Here is a 22,481-nt window from a genome sequence, read left to right as displayed (position 1 = left end):
CTGTATCTCTCTCTCTCCATTCCACCACCATATACTCCCCTGTATCTCTCTCTCTCCATTCCACCACCATATTCCACCACCACCATATACTCCCCTCTCTCTCTCCACCACCATCCACCACCACCATATCTCCCCTGTATCTCTCTCCATTCCACCACCATATACTCCCCTGTATCTCTCTCCATTCCACCACCATATACTCCCCTGTATCTCTCTCCTCTCTCCATTCCACCACCATATACTCCCCTGTATCTCTCTCATTCCACCACCATATACTCCCCTGTATCTCTCTCCATTCCACCACCATATACTCCCCTGTATCTCTCTCTCATTCCACCACCATATACTCCCCTGTATCTCTCTCTCTCCATTCCACCACCATATACTCCCCTGTATCTCTCTCTCATTCCACCACCATATACTCCCCTGTATCTCTCTCCATTCCACCACCATATACTCCCCTGTATCTCTCTCCATTCCACCACCATATACTCCCCATTGTATCACCATCTCTCTCCATTCCACCACCATATACTCCCCCTGTATCTCTCTCTCTCCATTCCACCACCATATACTCCCCCTGTATCTCTCTCTATTCCACCACCATATACTCCCCCTGTATCTCTGTGTGCCGGTAGTTTTGTCACGACGTCCTCTGCAGTTGTTTAGCAGTTATTTTAATCTAATCTTAATCTCACTCAGTCTGTGACTGACCCTAATCTAGCACAGTCTCATTAATGGGATTAGGCCCTGGCTGTGGCTCTAGTCCCTGCTCCCTGGCTCTAGTCCCTGCTCCCTGGCTCTAGTCCCTGCTCCCTGGCTCTAGTCCCTGCTCCCTGGCTCTAGTCCCTGCTCCCTGGCTCTAGTCCCTGCTCCCTGGCTCTAGTCCCTGCTCCCTGGCTCTAGTCCCTGCTCCCTGGCTCTAGTCCCTGCTCCCTGGCTCTAGTCCCTGCTCCCTGGCTCTAGTCCCTGCTCCCTGGCTCTAGTCCCTGCTCCCTGGCTCTAGTCCCTGCTCCCTGGCTCTAGTCCCTGCCCTGGCTCTAGTCCCTGCTCCTGGCTCTAGTCCCTGCTCCCTGGCTCTAGTCCCTGCTCCCTGGCTCTAGTCCCTGCTCCCTGGCTCTAGTCCCTGCTCCCTGGCTCTGGTTCCTGCCTGTACTGGTTAACTGTGGTGACAGAGACAGGGTTAGTTTGGGTTGAATAACACACAGACACTTTATACTATGATCTCTCTCATGAAGACAGTATATTCTTTTCAAATGATTGAACAACAGAATATATAAAACAACAGAATATAATATGATATGTTTGAAGAGTACTCTCACTTGTTTTATGAGAAAGAACGAATGCCAGGACATGGCAGAGAGCATGACCTGAAGAGAGGAGAGGAGAGGAGAGAGAGAGAGAGAGAGATCAAGTGAAAGAGAGAGAGGGGGGGGAGCAACATGTAGTTTGTAATGTGTCTAGTGTAGAGAAGTTGTCTTCAGGACAACCAAGTTCAAGGAGAAGAGAGATTTGTGGTGTAATTCTGCTGTTATACTGCCCCCTGCAGGATTTGGGCCTTCAACCACACAGAAGAGGGTTTTATTTTGTAATACCGTGACAAGATGTACTGTCTCTCATACGCCATGTCCTCAGTGAGCAGGGATTTACCATAATGTGAGATTTAAATTCTTCTTAACGCTTTCTCTCCTCTGTCTCGCTCCCCCTCTTGCTCCCCCTCTCTTTCCCCCCTCCCCCTCTCTATGTCCCCCCCTCGCTCTCTCTCTTTCCCAATCTCGCTCTCTCTTGCCCCTCTCTCTCCCCAACCCACCCCAGGCGTTGTCGTACCTGGGTCTGGACGTGACGGAGGAGAAGAGGAGGAAGCTGAGACAAAGTCTTATCACTGACCCACAGGGAACCGTGTCCTACGGAGGTATATTGTCTCTATAGCTACCACACACCTAGTGTCTCCATAGATACCACACACCTAGTGTCTCTATAGCTAACACACACCTAGTGTCTCCATAGATACCACACACTTAGAGTCTCTATAGCTACCACACACCCACTGTCTCCATAGCTACCACACACCCACTGTCTCCATAGCTACCACACACCTACTGTCTCCATAGCTACCACACACCTAGTGTCTCCATAGATACCACACACCTACTGTCTCCATAGCTACCACACACCTAGTGTCTCCATAGCACACACCTACTGTCTCCATAGCTACCACATACCTACTGTCTCCATAGCTACCACACACCTAGTGTCTCCATAGATACCACACACCTAGTGTCTCCATAGCTACCACACACCTAGTGTCTCCATAGCTACCACACACCTAGTGTCTCCATAGCTACCACACACCTAGTGTCTCCATAGATACCACACACCCACTGTCTCCATAGCTACCACACACCTAGTGTCTCCATAGCTACCACACACCTAGTGTCACCATAGCTACCACAACCTACTGTCACCATAGCTACCACTGACTTCTTGAGTACAGGAACAATGGTGGACATATTGAAGCAAGTGGGGACAGCAGACTGGGATAGGGAGAGATTGAATATGTCTGTAAACACTCCAGCCAACTGGTCTGTGCATGCTCTGAGGACCGTCTGGGACGGGAGCCCTGCGAGGGTTAACACGCTTAAACGTCTTACCCACTTCGGCCACGGAGAACGAGAGCCCAGAGTCCTCTGGAGCGGCCTGTGTCTCAGAGCTGGCAGAGAAGGTGTTCAGCTTGCCCAGGAGCAAGATGACGGTGTTGCTGTGTTATCCTCAGAGCTGGAGGAGATTTTATTCACAAGCTACTACATAGGGTATAGGGGTTCTGATTGGCTCCTCGGTGTTTTATACAGAGTATAACTTTTCTTTTGCGTTTGTTGTCGCCGGGCAGACTTTGTTGAGGCCACACGCAACGTCTACCAAGAGAATCTGGAGGAGGCGGGACTAGGGCAGAAAGAGTTCATGTTCTCCTATCACGAAGCAGCTAGCTTGATGGACACCTCTGCCTTCCACTCCCCGGTAAGAAAACAACATTGACTTGTGCTTCTTGTTTCAAAGTACTGGGATTATTAAGTTCTTGTTATGGAGTCCTTGAGGCTCCTCTTGACTTTGAGGCTTGTGTGACGTTGTGAAGTTTGAGTTGGCGAAGAGGATTTACAGACGGTGTTTCTCAGAGGAGATTTACACCCTGCAGCAACACAAGGGAATCATCAAAGATGTCTTTAAGAGCTTCATTGTGACGGTCCCTGTCTCACACACACACAGACACAGACACACACACACACACACACACACACACACACACACACGCACACACACACACACGCACACACACACACAGTCTTTGAGAGCTGCCTTCCTCTAAAACTTCCATTGTAATGTTCCCTGTCAGATGAAGGGTGTGCTTCTCACATCATTGTATGCGTGAGTGTGTGTGAGAGTGTGTGTGTGCATGGGGTTTGTGTGAGTGTGTGTGTGCATGGGGTTTGTGTGTGTGTGTGTGTGCATGGGGTTTGTGTGTGTGTGTGTGCATGGGGTGTGTGTGCATGGGGTTTGTGTGTACATGGGGTGTGTGTGCATGGGGTTTGTGTACATGGGGTTTGTGTGCATGGGGTGCATGGGGTGTGTGTGTGTGAGTGTGTGTGTACATGGGGTGTGTGTGCATGGGGTTTGTGTGTGTGTGGGTGTGTGTGTGTGCATGGGGTTTGTGTGTGTGTGGGGTGTGTGTGTGATGGGGTTTGTGTGCATGGGGTTTGTGTACATGTGGGTTTGTGTACATGGGGTTTGTGTGTGTGTGAGTGTGTGTGGGGGGTTTGTTTGTGTGTGTGTGTGAGTGTGTGTGTGGATGGGGTGTGTGTACATGGGGTGTGTACATGGGGTGTGTGTACACGAACAGTCCCTAGCTCCAGTCTAACCTCATTGCTGTGTAACAGACCTTTGATTCAGATTCCTACAGTAGTGAAGAACTGGAGCACTTTCAGGCGGAGGTGAAACAGCTGCAGAACCAGATTAAACAACTCAAGGTGAACTCACACTCCTGTCCAAACATCACATCTCTGTGTCTGTGTGTGTGTGTGTGTGTGTGTGTGTGTGTGTGTGTGTGTGTGTGTGTGTGTGTGTGTGTGTGTGTGTGTGTGTGTGTGTGTGTGTGTGTGTGTGTGTGTGTGTGTGTGTGTGTGTGTGTGTGTGTGTGTGTGTGTGTGTGGTGGGGGGTTGTGGGTGTGTGTGAGAGAGAGAGAGAGTGCTGTGAATATCACATTCAATTACATCAAAAAATTTTAACACTCATTTTCACATATCCACTGCAACTGGTAGTGTTATAACCACTGGCTAAACTAATAGCTTTTCTCAACATAATTCATCACTTTTTAATTTATAACTAAATATAATGTCAATGTAATAATAAATCATACTGGAATGAAAATGTTGAACAAATAACATAATATATATTTATAGTTATACTGAAAAAAATATATAAACTCATCATGTAAAGTGTTGGTCCCATGTTTCATGAGCTGAAATAAAAGATCCCAGAATTGTTCTACACGCACAAAAAGCTTATTTCTCTCAATTGTTGTGCACAAATTTGTTTACATCGCTGTTAGTGAGCATTTCTCCTTTACCAAGATAATCCATCTACCTGACAGGTGTGGTGTATCAACAAGCTGATTAAACAGCATGGTCATTACACAGGTGCACCTTGAACTGGGGACAATAAAAGGCCACTCTAAAATGTGCAGTTTTGTCACACAACACAACGCCACAAATATCTCTAGTTTTGAGGGAGCGTGCAATTGGCATGCTGACTACAGGAATGTCCACCAGAGCTGTTGCCAGATCATTTAATGTTAATTTCTCTACCATAAGCCACTTCCAACATTGTTTTAGAGAATTTGGCAGTACGTCTAACCTCACAACCGCAGACCATGATTAACCAGCCCAGGACCTCCACATCAGGCTTCTTCACCTGCGGGATGGTCTGAGACCAGCCACCCGGACCTCCACATCAGGCTTCTTCACCTGTGGGATGGTCTGAGACCAGCCACCCGGACAACTGATGAAACTGTGGGTTTGCACAACCGAAGAATTTCTGCACAAACGGTCAGAAACCGTCTTAGGGAAGTTCATCTGCGTCGTCCTCTCCAGGGTCATGACCTGACTGCAGTTCGGTGTTGTAACCGACTCCACTGGCCACTTCGATGGTCACTGGCACGCTGGAGAAATGTGCTCTGCACGGATGAATCCCAGTTTCAGCTGTACGGGGCAGATGGCAGACAGTGTGTATGGTGTCGTGTGGGCGAGCGGTTTGCTGATGTCAGCGTTGTGAACAGAGTGCCCCATGGTGACAGTGGGGTTATGGTATGGGGAGGCATAAGCTACAGACAACGAACATTTTATCGATGGCAATTTGAATGCACAGAGATACTGAGATGATATCCCATTGTCGTGTCATTCATTGGCCACCATCAACTCATGTTTCAGCATGATAATGTATGGCCCCATGTCACAAGGATCTGTATACAATTCCTGGAAGCTGAATATAAACAGTTTTTCCATGGCCTTCTTATTCACCAGACATGTTACCCATTGAGCATGTTTGGGATGCTCTGGATTGACGTGTACAACAGAGTGTTCCAGTTCCCGCCAATATCCAGCAACTTTACACAGCCATTGAAGAGGAGTGGGACAACATTCCACAGGCCACAACCAACAGCCTGATCAACTCTATGTGCATGAGGCAAATGGTCACACCAGATACTGACTGTTTTTTTATTAAGGTATCTCTGACCAACAGATGCATATCTGTATTCCCAATCATGTGAAATCCATAGATTAGGGCCTAATGAGTTTATTTAAATGGACTGATTTCCTTATATGAACTGCAACTCAGGAACATGTTTGAAATTGTTGCATGTTGCATGTATGTTTTTGTTCAGTGTTAGTTGTTATTTCGCAACAATCCTCATTTTCATACAGCATGTACAGTATATGTACACTTGTAAATGTTTATATACAATTATAAACTGGGTGATTCCAGCTCTGAAGGCTGATTGGCTGAAATGACAGAACATTTGTTTTTACACAACCCCCATGTACACACACACACACACGCACACACACGCACGCACGCACACGCACACACACACACACACACACACACACACACACACACACACACACACAGTTTATAATAGCAATAATGTACCGCTGGGGTTTGTGGTGTATGGTATCCAGGCACTCTGCATTGTGTCGTGCCAAAAACAGCCCTTAGCCGTTGTAAACTCAGCAAAAACAGAAACGTCCCTTTTCCAGGACCCTGTCTTTCAAAGATAATTTGTAAAAATCCAAATAACTTCACAGATCTTCATTGTAAAAGGTTTAAACACTGTTTTCCATGCTTGTTCAATGAACCATAAATAATTAATGAACATGCACCTGTGGAACGGTCGTTAAGACACTAACAGCTTACAGACGGTAGGCAATTAAGGTCACAGTTATGAAAACTTAGGACACCAAATAGGCCTTTCTAGTGACTCTGAAAAACACCAAAAGAAGATGCCCAGGGTCCCTGCTCATCTGCATGAACGTGCCTTAGGCATGCTGCAAAGAGGCATGAGGATTGCAGATGTGGCCAGGGCAATAAATTGCTATGTCCATACTGAGACACCTAAGACAGCGCTACAGGGAGACAGGATGGACAGCTGATCGTCCTCGCAGTGGCAGACCACATGTAACAACACCTGCACAGGATCGGTACATCCGAACATCACACCTGCGGGACAGGTACAGGATGGCAACAACAACTGCCCGAGTTAGATCGGGAACACACAATCCCTCCTCCAGTGCTCAGACTGTCTGCAATAGGCTGAGAGAGGCTGGACTGAGGGCTTGTAGGCCTGTTGTAAGGCAGGTCCTCACCAGACATCACCGGCAACAATGTTGCTTATGGGCACAAACCCACCGTCGCTGGACCAGACAGGACTGGCAACAACTTCACCTATGGGCACAAACCCACCGTCGCTGGACCAGACAGGACTGGCAACAGGACAAACCCACCGTGGACAGGACTGGCAACAACTTCACCTATGGGCACAAACCAACACCACCTATGGGCACAAACCCACCGTCGCTGGACCAGACAGGACTGGCAACAACTTCACCTATGGGCACAAACCCACCGTCGCTGGACCAGACAGGACTGGCAACAACTTCACCTATGGGCACAAACCCACCGTCGCTGGACCAGACAGGACTGGCAAAAAGTGCTCTTCACTGATGAGTCGCAGTTTTGTCTCACCGGGGTTGATGGTCGGATTCGCATTTATCGTCAAAGGAATGAGCGTTACACTGAGGCCTGTACTCTGGAGCGGGATCGATTTGGAGGTGGAGGGTCCGTCATGGTCTGGGGCGGTGTGTCACAGCATCATCGGACTGAGCTTGTTGTCATTGCAGGCAATCTCAACGCTGTGTGTTACAGGGAAGACATCCTCCTTCCTCATGTGGTACCCTCCCTGCAGGCTCATCCTGACATGACCCTCCAGCATGACAATGCCACCAGCCATACTGTTCTATCTGTGTGTGATTTCCTGCAAGACAGGAATGTCAGTGTTCTGCCATGGCCAGCGAAGATCTCAATCGCATTGAGTACGTCTGGGACCTGTTGGATCGGAGGGTGAGGGCTAGGGCACGTCTGGGACCTGTTGGATCGGAGGGTGAGGGCTAGGGCACGTCTGGGACCTGTTGGAGGGTGAGGGCTAGGGCACGTCTGGGACCTGTTGGATCGGAGGGTGAGGGCTAGGGCACGTCTGGGACCTGTTGGATCGGAGGGTGAGGGCTAGGGCACGTCTGGGACCTGTTGGATCGGAGGGTGAGGGCTAGGGCACGTCTGGGACCTGTTGGATTGGAGGGTGAGGGCTAGGGACCTGCAGGGTGAGGGCTAGTCTGGGACCTGTTGGATTGGAGGGTGAGGGCTAGGGCACGTCTGGGACCTGTTGGATGGAGGGTGAGGGCTAGGGCACGTCTGGGACCTGTTGGATCGGAGGGTGAGGGCTAGGGCACGTCTGGGACCTGTTGGATTGGAGGGTGAGGGCTAGGGCACGTCTGGGACCTGTTGGATTGGAGGGTGAGGGCTAGGGCACGTCTGGGACCTGTTGGATCGGAGGGTGAGGGCTAGGGCACGTCTGGGACCTGTTGGATTGGAGGGTGAGGGCTAGGGCACGTCTGGGACCTGTTGGATTGGAGGGTGAGGGCTAGACCTGTTGGATCGGAGGGTGAGGGCTAGGGCACGTCTGGGACCTGTTGGATCGGAGGGTGAGGGCTAGGGCACGTCTGGGACCTGTTGGATTGGAGGGTGAGGGCTAGGGCACGTCTGGGACCTGTTGGATTGGAGGGTGAGGGCTAGGGCACGTCTGGGACCTGTTGGATTGGAGGGTGAGGGCTAGGGCACGTCTGGGACCTGTTGGATTGGAGGGTGAGGGCTAGGGCACGTCTGGGACCTGTTGGATCGGAGGGTGAGGGCTAGGGCACGTCTGGGACCTGTTGGATTGTAGGGTGAGGGCTAGGGCACGTCTGGGACCTGTTGGATCGGAGGGTGAGGGCTAAGGCCCCCCAGAAATGTCTGGGAACTTGCAGGTGCCTTGGTGGAAGAGTGGGGTAACATCTCACAGCAAGAACTGGCAAATCTGGTGCAGTCCATGAGGAGGAGATGTACTGCAGTACTTAATGCAGCTGGTGGCCACACCAGATACTGACTGTTACTTTTGATTTTGACCCCCCCTTTGTTCAGGGGACACATTATTCCATTTCTGTTAGTCACATGTCTGTGGAACTTGTTCTCTCAGTTGTTGAATCTTGTTATGTTCATACAAATATTTACACATTAAGTTAAGTTTGCTGAAAATAAACGCAGTTGACAGTGAGAGGACGTTTCTATAGTCTATAGTTTAAATTGGCCACACCCCCTCTGGCCTTATTGCTTAAATATACAATGTTACTATTTTACAATGTGCAATGTGTATCAGAGTAACATTGAATTGACTTCAACTTTGTTCACAGTCCAATCACAGTCAGCCTGCTGGTTTTCCTACACTACCCCAGATCAGTCAGCCTGCTGGTTTTCCTACACTACCCCAGGTCAGTCAACGTGCTGGTTTTCCTACACTACCCCAGATCAGTCAGCCTGCTGGTTTTCCTACACTACCCCAGATCAGTCAGCCTGCTGGTTTTCCTACACTACCCCAGGTCAGTCAACGTGCTGGTTTTCCTACACTACCCCAGGTCAGTCAGCCTGCTGGTTTTCCTACATTACCCCAGGTCAGTCAACCTGCTGGTTTTCCTACACTACCCCAGGTCAGTCAACCTGATGGTTCTCCTACACTACCCCAGGTCAGTCAACCTGCTGGTTTCCCTACACTACCCCAGGTCAGTCAACCAGCTGGTTTTCCTACACTACCCCAGATCAGTCAACCTGCTGGTTTTCCTACACTACCCCAGGTCAGTCAACCTGATGGTTTTCCGACATTACCCCAGGTCAGTCAACCTGATGGTTTTCCGACACTACCCCGGATCAGTCAACCTGCTGGTTTTCCTACACTACCCCAGGTCAGTCAACCTGATGGTTTTCCTACACTACCCCAGGTCAGTCAACCAGCTGGTTTTCCTACACTACCCCAGATCAGTCAACCTGCTGGTTTTCCGACACTACCCCAGGTCAGTTAACCTGATGGTTTTCCTACACTACCCCAGGTCAGTCAACCTGATGGTTTTCCTACACTACCCCAGATCAGTCAACCTGCTGGTTTTCCGACACTACCCCAGGTCAGTTAACCTGATGGTTTTCCTACACTACCCCAGGTCAGTCAACCTGCTGGTTTTCCTACACTACCCCAGGTCAGTTAACCTGATGGTTTTCCTACACTACCCCAGGTCAGTCAACCAGCTGGTTTTCCTACACTACCCCAGGTCAGTCAACCAGCTGCTTTTCCTACACTACCCCAGATCAGTCAACCTGCTGGTTTTCCTGCACTACCCCAGGTCAGTCAACCTGATGGTTTTCCTACACTACCCCAGGTCAGTCAACCTGATGGTTTTCCTACACTACCCCAGGTCAGTCAACCTGATGGTTTTCCTACACTACCCCAGGTCAGTTAACCTGATGGTTTTCCTACACTACCCCAGGTCAGTTAACCTGATGGTTTTCCTACACTACCCCAGGTCAGTCAACCTGCTGGTTTTCCTACACTACCCCAGGACACAGAGCACAGCAAGTCAACCCTGGAGGAGGAGTTACACAACACCTCAGAGGTGAGTGACAACAAGTGGACAACCACAGTGGGATATGCTGCGATACGGTGGGATACGCTGCGATATGGTGGGATATGGTGGGATACGCTGGGATACGGTGGGATACGCTGCGATACGGTGGGATACGCTGCGATATGGTGGGATATGGTGGGATACGCTGCGATACGGTGGGATACGCTGCGATATGGTGGGATATGGTGGGATACGCTGCGATACGGTGGGATACGCTGCGATATGGTGGGATATGGTGGGATACGCTGCGATACGGTGGGATACGCTGCGATACGTTGGGATACGCTGCGATACGGTGGGATACGGTGGGATAAGATGGGATATGGTGGGATACCCTGCGATAAGATGGGATATGGTGGGATACCCTGCGATACAGTGGGATACGCTGCGATAAGATGGGATATGGTGGGATAAGATGGGATATGGTGGGATACGCTGCTATAAGATGGGATATGGTGGGATACGCTGCGATAAGATGGGATATGGTGGGATACGCTGCGATAAGATGGGATATGGTGGGATAAAATGGGATATGGTGGGATATGTTGGGATAAGATGGGATATGGTGGGATACACTGTGATGAGATGGGATATGGTGGGGTGGGATACGCTGCGATAAGATGGGATATGGTGGGATACGCTGTGATAAGATGGGATATGGTGGGATACGCTGCGATACGATGGGATACGCTGCGATAAGATGGAATACGGTGGGATACGCTGTGATAAGATGGGATATGGTGGGATACGCTGCGATAAGATGGGATATGGTGGGATACGCTGCGATACGGTGGGATACGGTGGTATACGGTGGGATAAGATGGGATAAGGTGGGATACCGTGGGATACGCTGCGATGTAGTGGGATATGATGGGATCGCTGGGTATCCCAACATATCCCACCTTATCCCATTGTATCCCACCGTATCCCATTTTATCGCAGCGTATCCCACCATATCCCATCTTATCGCACCGTATCCCACCATATCCCACCGTATCGCAGCGTATCCCACCATATCCCATCTTATTGCAGCGTATCCCACCATATCCCATTGTATCGCAGCGTATTCCAGTTTATCCCACCATATCCCATTTTATAGCAGCGTATCCCACCATATCCCATCTTATCGCAGCGTATCCCACTGTATCGCAGCGTATCCCACCATATCCCATCTTATTGCAGCGTATCCCACCATATCCCATTGTATCGCAGCGAATTCCATCTTATCCCACCGTATCCCACCATATCCCATCTTATAGCAGCGTATCCCACCATATCCCATCTTATCGCAGCGTATCCCACCGTATCGCAGCGTATCCCACCATATCCCATCTTATTGCAGCGTATCCCACCGTATCCCACCGTATCGCAGCGTATCCCATCGTATCCCACCATATCCCATCATATCCCACCATATCCCAGCTTATCCCAGCGTATCGTATCCCACCATATCCCATCGTATCCCATCGTATCGTATCCCACCATATCCCATCATATTCCACCGTATCCCAGCGTATCGTATCCCACCGTATCCGACCATATCCCACCGTATCGTATCCCACCATATCCCATCGTATCGTATCCCCGTATCCGTCATCCCACCGTATCCCACCGTATCGTATCCCACCGTATCCCACCATATCCCACCGTATCGTATCCCACCGTATCGTATCCCACCATATCCCACCATATCCCATCGTACCGTATCCCATCGTATCCCACCGTATCCCACCGTATCGTATCGCACCGTATCCCACCATATCCCATCGTATCGTATCCCACCATATCCCAGCGTATCCCAGCGTATCGTATCCCACCATATCCCATCTTATTGCAGCGTATCCCACCATATCCCATTGTATCGCAGCGTATTCCAGTTTATCCCACCATATCCCATCTTATAGCAGCGTATCCCACCATATCCCATCTTATCGCAGCGTATCCCACCGTATCGCAGCGTATCCCACCATATCCCATCTTATTGCAGCGTATCCCACCATATCCCATTGTATCGCAGCGAATTCCATCTTATCCCACCGTATCCCACCATATCCCATCTTATCGCAGCGTATCCCACCGTATCGCAGCGTATCCCACCATATCCCATCTTATTGCAGCGTATCCCACCGTATCGCAGCGTATCCCATCGTATCCCACCATATCCCATCATATCCCACCATATCCCAGCTTATCCCAGCGTATCGTATCCCACCATATCCCATCATATCCCACCGTATCCCAGCGTATCGTATCCCATCATATCCCACCGTATCCCATCATATCCCATCGTATCCCATCGTATCGTATCCCACCATATCCCATCGTATCGTATCCCACCATATCCCATCATATCCCACCGTATCCCACCATATCCCAGCTTATCCCAGCGTATCGTATCCCACCATATCCCATCATATCCCACCGTATCCCAGCGTATCGTATCCCATCATATCCCACCGTATCCCACCATATCCCATCATATCCCACCATATCCCATCGTATCGTATCCCACCATATCCCACCGTATCCCACCATATCCCACCGTATCCCACCATATCCCATCATATCCCACCATATCCCATCGTATCGTATCCCATCATATCCCACCGTATCCCACCATATCCCATCGTATCGTATCCCACCATATCCCAGCGTATCCCAGCGTATCGTATCCCACCATATCCCAGCGTATCCCACCGTATCGTATCCCACCATATCCCATCATATCCCACCGTATCCCATCGTATCCCACCGTATCCCACCATATCCCACCGTATCCCACCATATCCCATCCGTATCCCATCGTATCGTATCCCACCATATCCCACCGTATCCCACCATATCCACCGTATCCCACCGTATCCCACCATATCCCATCGTATCCCATCGTATCCATCCCACCATATCCCACCGTATCCCACCATATCCCACCGTATCCCACCGTATCGTATCCCACCGTATCCCACCATATCCCATCATATCCCATCATATCCCATCGTATCCATATCCGTATCCCACCGTATCCCACCGTATCCCACCATATCCCACCGTATCCCACCATATCCCATCATATCCCACCATATCCCATCATATCCCCATCATATCCCACCGTATCCCACCATATCCCATCGTATCCCACCGTATCCCACCATATCCCAGCGTATCCCAGCGTATCATATCCCACCGTATCCCATCATATCCCACCGTATCCCACCATATCCCACCTTATCCCACCGTATCCCACCGTATCCCACCGTATCCCATCATATCCCATCATATCCCACCGTATCCCACCATATCCCACCATATCCCACCGTATCCCACCGTATCCCACCTTATCGTATCGCACCGTATCCCACCGTATCCCACCGTATCCCATCGTATCCTATCATATCCTATCTTATCGTATCTTGTCGTATCTTATCATATCTTATTCTATCTTATCCTATCGTATCTTATCGTATTCTATCTTATCCTATCGTATCTTATCCTATCTTGTGCTATCTTTGCCAGGCATAGTTGTATTAACACACTCATTCTTGCTCTTTTTCCTTCACTCATTCCCTCCCTCTCTCTCCATCCCTCCCTCCCTCTCTCTCCATCCCTCCCTCCCTCTCTCTCCATCCCTACCTCCCTCTCTCTCCATCCCTCCCTCCCTCTCTCTCCATCCCTCCCTCCTCTCTCTCCATCCCTCCCTCCCTCATTCCCATCCATCTATCTCCATCCCTCATTCTCCCTCTCTCTCCATCCCTCCCTCCCTCTCTCTCCATCCCTCCCTCCCTCTCTCTCCCTCCCTCCCTCCCTCTCTCTCCATCCCTCCCTCCCTCTCTCCCTCTCTCATCCCTCCCTCCCTCTCTCTCCATCCCTACCTCCCTCATTCCCTCCCTCTCTCCATCCCTCCCTCCCTCTCCCTCCCTCCCTCCCTCTCTCCCATCCCTCCCTCCCATCCTCTCTCCATCCCTACCTCCCTCATTCCCTCCCTCTATCTCCATCCCTACCTCCCTCCCTCATTCCCTCCCTCTCTCTCCATCCCTCCCTCCCTCCCTCATTCCCTCCCTCTCTCTCCATCCCTCCCTCCCTCATTCCCTCTCCCTCCCTCCATCAGAAAGCGTGTGCGACGGTGGAGGAGAACAGTCGCCTGAAGACTCGTGTGCAGGTAATATTTATCCACTAATAAACCCCTAAACCAGACAAGAGACTTCACCCCCACAGCTGCTCCATGTCTCTCTGTGTACAGTTTGTGTACTCATGTAAATGTCTGCAGTACGGCTGGTATGTGTCCCAAGTTGAATTTCCGTTGGAAATGGGAAGTTGAATTTCTGTTAGACCTTGGGTACTTCTTCATCTTCTCTTCTTCATCTTCTTCTTCATCTTCTTCATCATCATCTTCATCTTCTTCATCATCTTCTTCATCATCTTCTTCTTCTACCCCTGCAGGTAGCGGAGGCAGTGCAGAGAGACAGACAGAGTAACAGTGCAGAGCAGGACTATGAAGAGGTCATTACACTGCTAGAGGCTGAGATCAAAGACCTGAAGAACCAACTGGCGGGCAAGAAACAGAAGGGTCTGGAAGCTACTAAGGTAGACTTAAAACCAATTAATGGAAGAAAAGACTAGAGTCGTCTGGGTGGGCTGCAGACACAAGTGATGACAAAGCAGTCAGAAAGATGTGCAGGTTGGTTGCAGTGGAGGGCAGCAGACCTCTCCATTTCTGAAACACTCCAGACAATTGTTTGTGACCCAGCAGGACAACACTAGTCTTTTCTACCATAAAATACTGTGACCCAGCAGGACAACACTAGTCTTTTCTACCCTAAAATACTGTGACCCAGCAGGACAACACTAGTCTTTTCTACCCTAAAATACTGTGACCCAGCAGGACAACACTAGTCTTTTATACCCTAAAATACTGTGACCCAGCAGGACAACACTAGTCTTTTATACCCTAAAATACTGTGACCCAGCAGGACAACACTAGTCTTTTATACCCTAAAATACTGTGACCCAGCAGGACAACACTAGTCTTTTATACCCTAAAATACTGTGACCCAGCAGGACAACACTAGTCTTTTCTACCATAAAATACTGTGACCCAGCAGGACAACACTAGTCTTTTCTACCATAAAATACTGTGACCCAGCAGGACAACACTAGTCTTTTCTACCCTAAAATACTGTGACCCAGCAGGACAACACTAGTCTTTTCTACCATAAAATACTGTGACCCAGCAGGACAACACTAGTCTTTTCTACCATAAAATACTGTGACCCAGCAGGACAACACTAGTCTTTTATACCCTAAAATACTGTGACCCAGCAGGACAACACTAGTCTTTTATACCCTAAAATACTGTGACCCAGCAGGACAACACTAGTCTTTTCTACCCTAAAATACTGTGACCCAGCAGGACAACACTAGTCTTTTCTACCCTAAAATACTGTGACCCAGCAGGACAACACTAGTCAGGAGGATGTGATGGAGTTTAACAGGAAGTGATTCTGTGTGTTGTACCCCAGGAAAATGTGATGGAATTTAACAGGAAGTGATTGTGTGTGTTGTACCCCAGAAGGATGTGATGGAGTTAAACAGGAAGTGATTCTGTGTGTTATACTCCAGGAAGATGTGATGGAGTTAAACAGGAAGTGATTCTGTGTGTTATACTCCAGGAAGATGTGATGGAGTTAAACAGGAAGTGATTCTGTGTGTTATACTCCAGGAAGATGTGATGGAGTTAAACAGGAAGTGATTCTGTGTGTTATACTCCAGGAAGATGTGATGGAGTTAAACAGGAAGTGATTCTGTGTGTTATACTCCAGGAAGATGTGATGGAGTTAAACAGGAAGTGATTCTGTGTGTTATACTCCAGGAAGATGTGATGGAGTTAAACAGGAAGTGATTCTGTGTGTTATACTCCAGGAAGATGTGATGGAGTTAAACAGGAAGTGATTCTGTGTGTTATACTCCAGGAAGATGTGATGGAGTTAAACAGGAAGTGATTCTGTGTGTTATACTCCAGAAGGATGTGATGGAGTTAAACAGGAAGTGATTCTGTGTGTTATACTCCAGGAAGATGTGATGGAGTTAAACAGGAAGTGATTCTGTGTGTTATACTCCAGGAAGATGTGATGGAGTTAAACAGGAAGTTGTCGATGATTGACTGTCAGCTGAGGAAGTCTGAGCTGAGCAGAAGACACCTGGAGATCTCCAACAAGAAACTACTGGGATTCGCACAGGTACACTACACCTGTAACACACCTGTGACTCACCCCCAACACACCTTTACAACAACCCTCACCTGTCCACCTCTCATACAACTAACTCCTGGGCTTCACACAGGTAACATTACACCTGTAACACAGTAACACACCTTTACAACAACACTCACCTGTCCACCTCTCATACAACTAACTCCTGGGCTTCACACAGGTAACATTACACCTGTAACACAGTAACACACCTTTACAACAACCCTTACCTGTCCACCTCTCATACAACTAACTCCTGGGCTTCACACAGGTAACATTACACCTGTAACACAGTAACACACCTTTACAACAACCCTCACCTGTCCACCTCTCATACAACTAACTCCTGGGCTTCACACAGGTAACATTACACCTGTAACACAGTAACACACCTTTACAACAACCCTTACCTGTCCACCTCTCATACAACTAACTCCTGGGCTTCACACAGGTAACATTACACCTGTAACACAGTAACACACCTTTACAACAACACTCACCTGTCCACCTCTCAAATGTAAACACAGTCACACAGGTTCTGTAACACACCTACCTGTGAGTCCTAGCTGACACCTCTCTGGGCATGCTCTGTTATGTTCTGAACCTGTACTGCCACCTAGTGGTTCAAAAATACTTTCTAGTTTTATGTATGTGGATTTCTGTGCTGACTGGCTAACTGACTGGCTGGCTAACTCGCTGACTGACTGGCTGGCTAACTGGCTGACTGACTGGCTGGTTAACTGGCTGACTGACTGGCTGGTTAACTGACTGGCTGACTGACTAACTGACTGGCTAACTCTGACTGCTGACTGACTGGCTAACTGGCTGACTGACTAACTGACTGGCTAACTGGCTGACTGACGGGCTGGCTAACTGACTGGCTGACTGACTGGCTGGCTGTCCGACTGGCTGACTGACTGGCTGGTTAACTGGCTGACTGACTGGCTGGTTAACTGACTGGCTGACTGACTAACTGACTGGCTAACTGGCTGACTGACTGGCTGGTTAACTGACTGGCTGACTGACTAACTGACTGGCTAACTGGCTGACTGACGGGCTGGCTAACTGACTGGCTGACTGACTGGCTGGCTGTCCAACTGGCTAACTGACTGGCTGGTTAACTGGCTGACTGACTGGCTGGCTAACTGGCTAACTGACTGGCTGGTTAACTGGCTGACTGACTGGCTGGCTTAACTGACTGGCTGGTTAACTGGCTGACTGACTGGCTGGTTAACTGACTGACTGACTGGCTGGCTGACTGGCTGACTGGTTAACTGGCTGACTGACTGGCTGGTTAACTGACTGGCTGGTTAACTGGCTGACTGACTGGCTGGTTAACTGACTGGCTGACTGACTAACTGACTGGCTAACTGGCTGACTGACTGGCTGGTTAACTGACTGGCTGACTACTAACTGACTGGCTAACTGGCTGACTGACAACTAACTGACTGGCTGACTGGCTGGCTGTCCAACTGGCTAACTGACTGGCTGGTTAACTGGCTGACTGACTGGCTGGCTAACTGCTAACTGACTGGCTGGTTAACTGGCTGACTGACTGGCTGGCTAACTGACTGGCTAACTGACTGGCTGGTTAACTGGCTGACTGACTGGCTGGCTAACTGGCTGGTTAACTGACTGGGCTGGTTAACTGGCTGGCTGACTGACTGGCTGGCTGGCTGGTTAACTGGCTGACTGACTGGCTGGCTAACTGACTGGGTTAACTGGTGACTGAACTGGCTGGCTGGTTAACTGGCTGACTGGCTGGCTAACTGACTGACTGGTTAACTGGCTGACTGACTGGCTAACTGACTGACTGGTTAACTGGCTGACTGACTGGCTAACTGACTGGCTGGTTAACTGGCTGACTGACTGGCTGGCTAACTGACTGACTGGTTAACTGGCTGACTGACTGGCTGGCTAACTGACTGACTGGTTAACTGGCTGACTGACTGGCTGGCTAACTGACTGGCTAACTGACTGGCTAACTGACTGGCTGAATGTGTTTATTTCTCAGAATGTTCACAAAGTGCTCACCACCCCCAGCTTGTTTGGAATGGAAAATGGGTAAGTGCTTATCTTCTAGATGTAACTCCTTTATGACAATTCTTCAAATGTTTGTTCATTCTGACAGTCTGTTGATCTGACCGGAGGGGGTGTGTGTGTGTGTGTGTATGTGTGCTTCCTTGTACTAACAGGAGTAGCAGGACCTCTCCAGCCACAGACAGTCCAGAGACCCCCTCTCCCATCCCAGACCCAGCCTGCCAGTTAGCTGCAGAGGCCAGGGAGCTGGTGGAGGGGGTCAGATCCCTGAGCAGCACCGATGATACAGCCCCTCTCAGTGACTCAGAGGTGGGTGAACCACCTGACCCAGCCATGGACCCTAACCGGGCAACACAGTGAGTATGTATGAGCAGCACTTACTTCCACTCACAACCCATCTGTATCTAGATGGAATATGGCCTCTGAGTATTTGATAGGCATAGTCTTCCCTCTCCTCTCTCCTCCTTCCCTCTCCTCTCTTCCTTATCTTCCTCTCTTCCCTCACCTCTCCTCCTTCTCTCCCTCTCTCCTCCTTCTCTCCCTCTCTCCTCTCTTCCCTCACCTCTCCTCCTTCTCTCCTTCTCTCCTCCTTCTCTCCCTCTCTCCTCCTTCCCTCTCCTCTCTTCCTTATCTTCCTCTCTTCACTCACCTCTCCTCCTTCTCTCCCTCTCACCTCCTTCTCTCCCTCTCTCCTCCTTCCCTCTCCTCTCTTCCTTATCTTCCTCTCTTCATTCACCTCTCCTCCTTCTCTCCCTCTCTCCTCCTTCTCTCCCTCTCTCCTCCTTCTCTCCCTCTCTCCTCTCTTCCCTCACCTCTCCTCCTTCTCTCCTTCTCTCCTCCTTCTCTCCCTCTCTCCTCCTTCCCTCCCTCTCTCCTCCTTCCCTCATAGCTCGGCGGCTCAGACATCTCCTACAGAAGATCCAGCCAAAGACGAGCGCCGCCAGTAGAGAACGTTCAGAGAACGTCACAGAGAGTGTTTTAGAGAACGTTACGAGGACGTGAAAAGAACAACGTGGCTGGGGACTAGGCTCAGAAGAACACTGTGCTTGGCTGACTACGTTTACCTAAAAACTACCAACGACCCTTTAAAAGACAGACAGACAGATTGAGAGAGACAACCAGACAGACTGTATGTAGGATGCTATCCAGTGTGCGTAAAAAAAAATCACTTACAACTCTTTGAAAATGAACTACTGTCATTAGTTGAGGCTTCAGTCAATGTTCTGGGATTGCTTTACCGATTAACCGCAAAATGTTCTAGTTTATCTGTTTTCTAATACAGCTGTGTGTGTACTTACGTTTCTCTGTTGATATTTAGCATTTATCAGAATGTGAATGAAGGGGAGATTCTCAACTGGGAGTGACTGGAAATGGCAGAGACTTGTAGATGCAGTTCAGTTTGTTCCAAAGAGCTTGCCGTAGCCGATTAGACAGCACTACAAAGCCAAGGCGCTACCGTTGGGTGTGTAGGTGTACAGACATACAGCATGAGCTATGATGATGATGATGATGCACTGAACCTTTCTATCCCTGAGTTCCAATACTCTGTAAAAGATGAATTCTCTCATGTCCTATTTCCTTGTATCCTATTTCCTTGTATCCTTCCTGACCACTGAAATCTGGAGAGACCGGATAGTTACGCTCAATATGCCAGTATGACATTGGCTGCTCGTCAAATTGGTTCCATTTCCATCCGTTTATTTTGGGGATCAGCGGTCCTCAAGGACACGAAGAGAGATGACGACGTTTGTGTTCATTATCTGAGAGAGGACAGAAATGTGTATTTTTGCTCACAACAGTTCCCAGAGGTGAGGAGAGGAAGCCAGGCTAGGGTATTGGAACCTAGCCCTAGCTTTCTCTATAGCTGTATCGCCATGGCTACAGTAAGTGCCCTGTATGTGTATACTTCAGAGAGAGAGAGAGAGAGGATAACGTGGACGATGTGCCCTGATCCAAAGCGTCTCATCCTGATGACATCGTGTCACCATGGTGATGACCCTGTGTACAGAAACGGATTGTCCCTTATACTGAAGTGCTCTGATGAACTGTCTGTCTGTTTTGAAGATGATTTTGTACTGGAAAAGCCCATTTTCTGTTACGGATACCGAGGTAGAGGAAGAAGCTTTAGGACCTGCACGAGCTGTCATGGCGACGCCGAGACGTCTGCTTTTGCTGTTATTATAAAACCTTGTAAATCTTTAAGCTGAAAGAAATATTGCACTCTCCTTTGATGTCCTTCTCCACATCTTCTGACTGACGCACACACACACACACACACACACACACACACACACACACACACACACACACACACACAAACAAATCCGCTGGACCAAGCCAGAGCTTACTATAGTATGTCTGTGTCAGTTGAAGCTCGTTCAAGGCGTTGTCTATGAGGATTCCTTTCTTCCTTACTGTTGAGTTCTGTGAATACTTACTACGCTGTCATATCACATATGTTCCGTGACTTCTGTTAGAACTGCGTCTCCATAGCGACAGCTGTGTGGAAGTTCCGTTCCATAACCCACAGTTTGTTGGCTTGTTCTCTGAGATTGAGGTTATGTCACCAAGACAATAAAAAAAGAATGGAAAAGACAACAACAATGGCCTTTTAGCAGTGGCTGTGTCTCGATAGTCGTAACTAGCTCCCTTTCCTTGTGTCCTTTCCTTGTGTCCTTTTCCTTCATGATCAGTGATATGGAAAGAAGTGATACTGTAGGTAAAACAAGCAATATGGTGGAAAGCCATCCAATCCTTTCACCTGTTAGAGGTCCCGAAGAAAAGGAAATGAGGGGAGGAGACAAGGAAAGGAAGTAATGAAAGAGTATTGAGACCCAGCCGGTGTCTATCAACTCAAAACACCTGATACTTCCTCAGTGCTAATGAAGGAAAGGAGACGAGGAAGGAAGCCAATGACGAGTAATTGAGACACAACGCAAAGCAGTGTATCTCAACTGGAAACATCATCGGTACCATACTATCACTGCATGGTTCTGGTTCTGACAACCTGTCGTTCAACATCCAACTATGGAATCAAATGTTTGGTTTCAGGAATGTAGAGAAAAACATGAGTTATACTGTCTTGTTTAAAAGAATAGGTTGTATGCTAACGATACCTGTGTGGTGGGATATATGGCCTGCGTCCCAATAATCTCTCCGTTCTCCCGAAGTGTGCACTCGTTCACTTTCCTTTATGGATTTCAGAGGACATGACTGGAATATGGAACTCCCTCTAGAGTCCAGCCCGTGCCAACACATATCCATGTATTTTACATTTGTATGGAGTAGTGAACGAGTGCACACTTCAGGGAAAGAAAGAGAGTGTTTTGGGACACAAGTCAAGGAGATGTGTACAACAGGAGGTCATCTAACATTAATAAGACCGTAGCCGGCTAAATGTGTCCGAGGTGTATTGTTTATATTGTTAAATGCACACGCTTTACCAAACTGACTGACATGTAGTCCTGTAATTGAACTAGATTGCATCATTATGTGTGGCCTCCGAACTTTCTTTTACTGTTTTTAATAAAGGATTAACCTCAAATACATCCGTGTACCTGGAGTTTCCTTCTATATATTTCTACTATGTCTGTTTTTGACTTCAATACCAGCCGACTTAGTATTCACTTAGGTGAATGTACATTTCAATTCAACAATGTCATATATTTTCAATGTGGACTATTCTTGTTGCAGTCTTGAATTTTCTGAATTGACCCCAACCCTGGTAGTAATTCTGGGTTTATACGTAGTACCTCTAAATGCTTGTGTGAACAAGCAGCCGCACAACAGCTTGTGTCAGTCTTTAATTACATCACCATAACACTAGACACATCTGTGACATCATCTGGTTCTCCTCTCCATCATAACAGACTAATGATCTGGTTC

At 48.7% G+C, this 22,481-nt stretch overlaps 1 protein-coding gene across 1 annotated transcript; it reads left to right on the top strand.

Moving 5' to 3' along the window:
* Nucleotides 1-1,782: 1,782 nt before the first annotated feature.
* On the top strand, nucleotides 1,783-22,144 carry LOC112226343 (syntaxin-binding protein 4-like). Its single transcript, XM_042316627.1, has 11 exons — nucleotides 1,783-1,912; nucleotides 2,888-3,015; nucleotides 3,930-4,019; nucleotides 9,052-9,273; nucleotides 10,246-10,299; nucleotides 14,417-14,467; nucleotides 14,749-14,892; nucleotides 16,428-16,544; nucleotides 18,571-18,620; nucleotides 18,752-18,952; nucleotides 19,486-22,144. The coding sequence occupies exons 2-11, from the start codon at nucleotides 2,959-2,961 to the stop codon at nucleotides 19,541-19,543; spliced, it is 1,044 nt and encodes a 347-aa protein (XP_042172561.1). The 5' UTR covers nucleotides 1,783-1,912; nucleotides 2,888-2,958; the 3' UTR covers nucleotides 19,544-22,144.
* The last annotated feature ends 337 nt before the right edge of the window (nucleotides 22,145-22,481 follow it).

Source organism: Oncorhynchus tshawytscha, unplaced genomic scaffold, assembly GCF_018296145.1.
Source record: "Oncorhynchus tshawytscha isolate Ot180627B unplaced genomic scaffold, Otsh_v2.0 Un_contig_5150_pilon_pilon, whole genome shotgun sequence".
Lineage (NCBI taxonomy): Eukaryota > Metazoa > Chordata > Actinopteri > Salmoniformes > Salmonidae > Oncorhynchus > Oncorhynchus tshawytscha.
Note: the sequence above shows the minus strand (reverse complement) of the source record. Positions and strands in the feature narration are given on the sequence as shown.

Excerpts from the sequence above, each read along its gene's own strand:
- LOC112226343 (XM_042316627.1), top strand. The coding sequence starts at position 2,959 with ATGTTCTCCTATCACGAAGCAGCTAGCTTGATGGACACCTCTGCCTTC. Across the intron at positions 9,274-10,245 it reads GTTTTCCTACACTACCCCAG|GACACAGAGCACAGCAAGTC; the intron begins GTCAGTCAGCCT and ends ACACTACCCCAG. Across the intron at positions 14,893-16,427 it reads AGGGTCTGGAAGCTACTAAG|GAAGATGTGATGGAGTTAAA; the intron begins GTAGACTTAAAA and ends GTTATACTCCAG.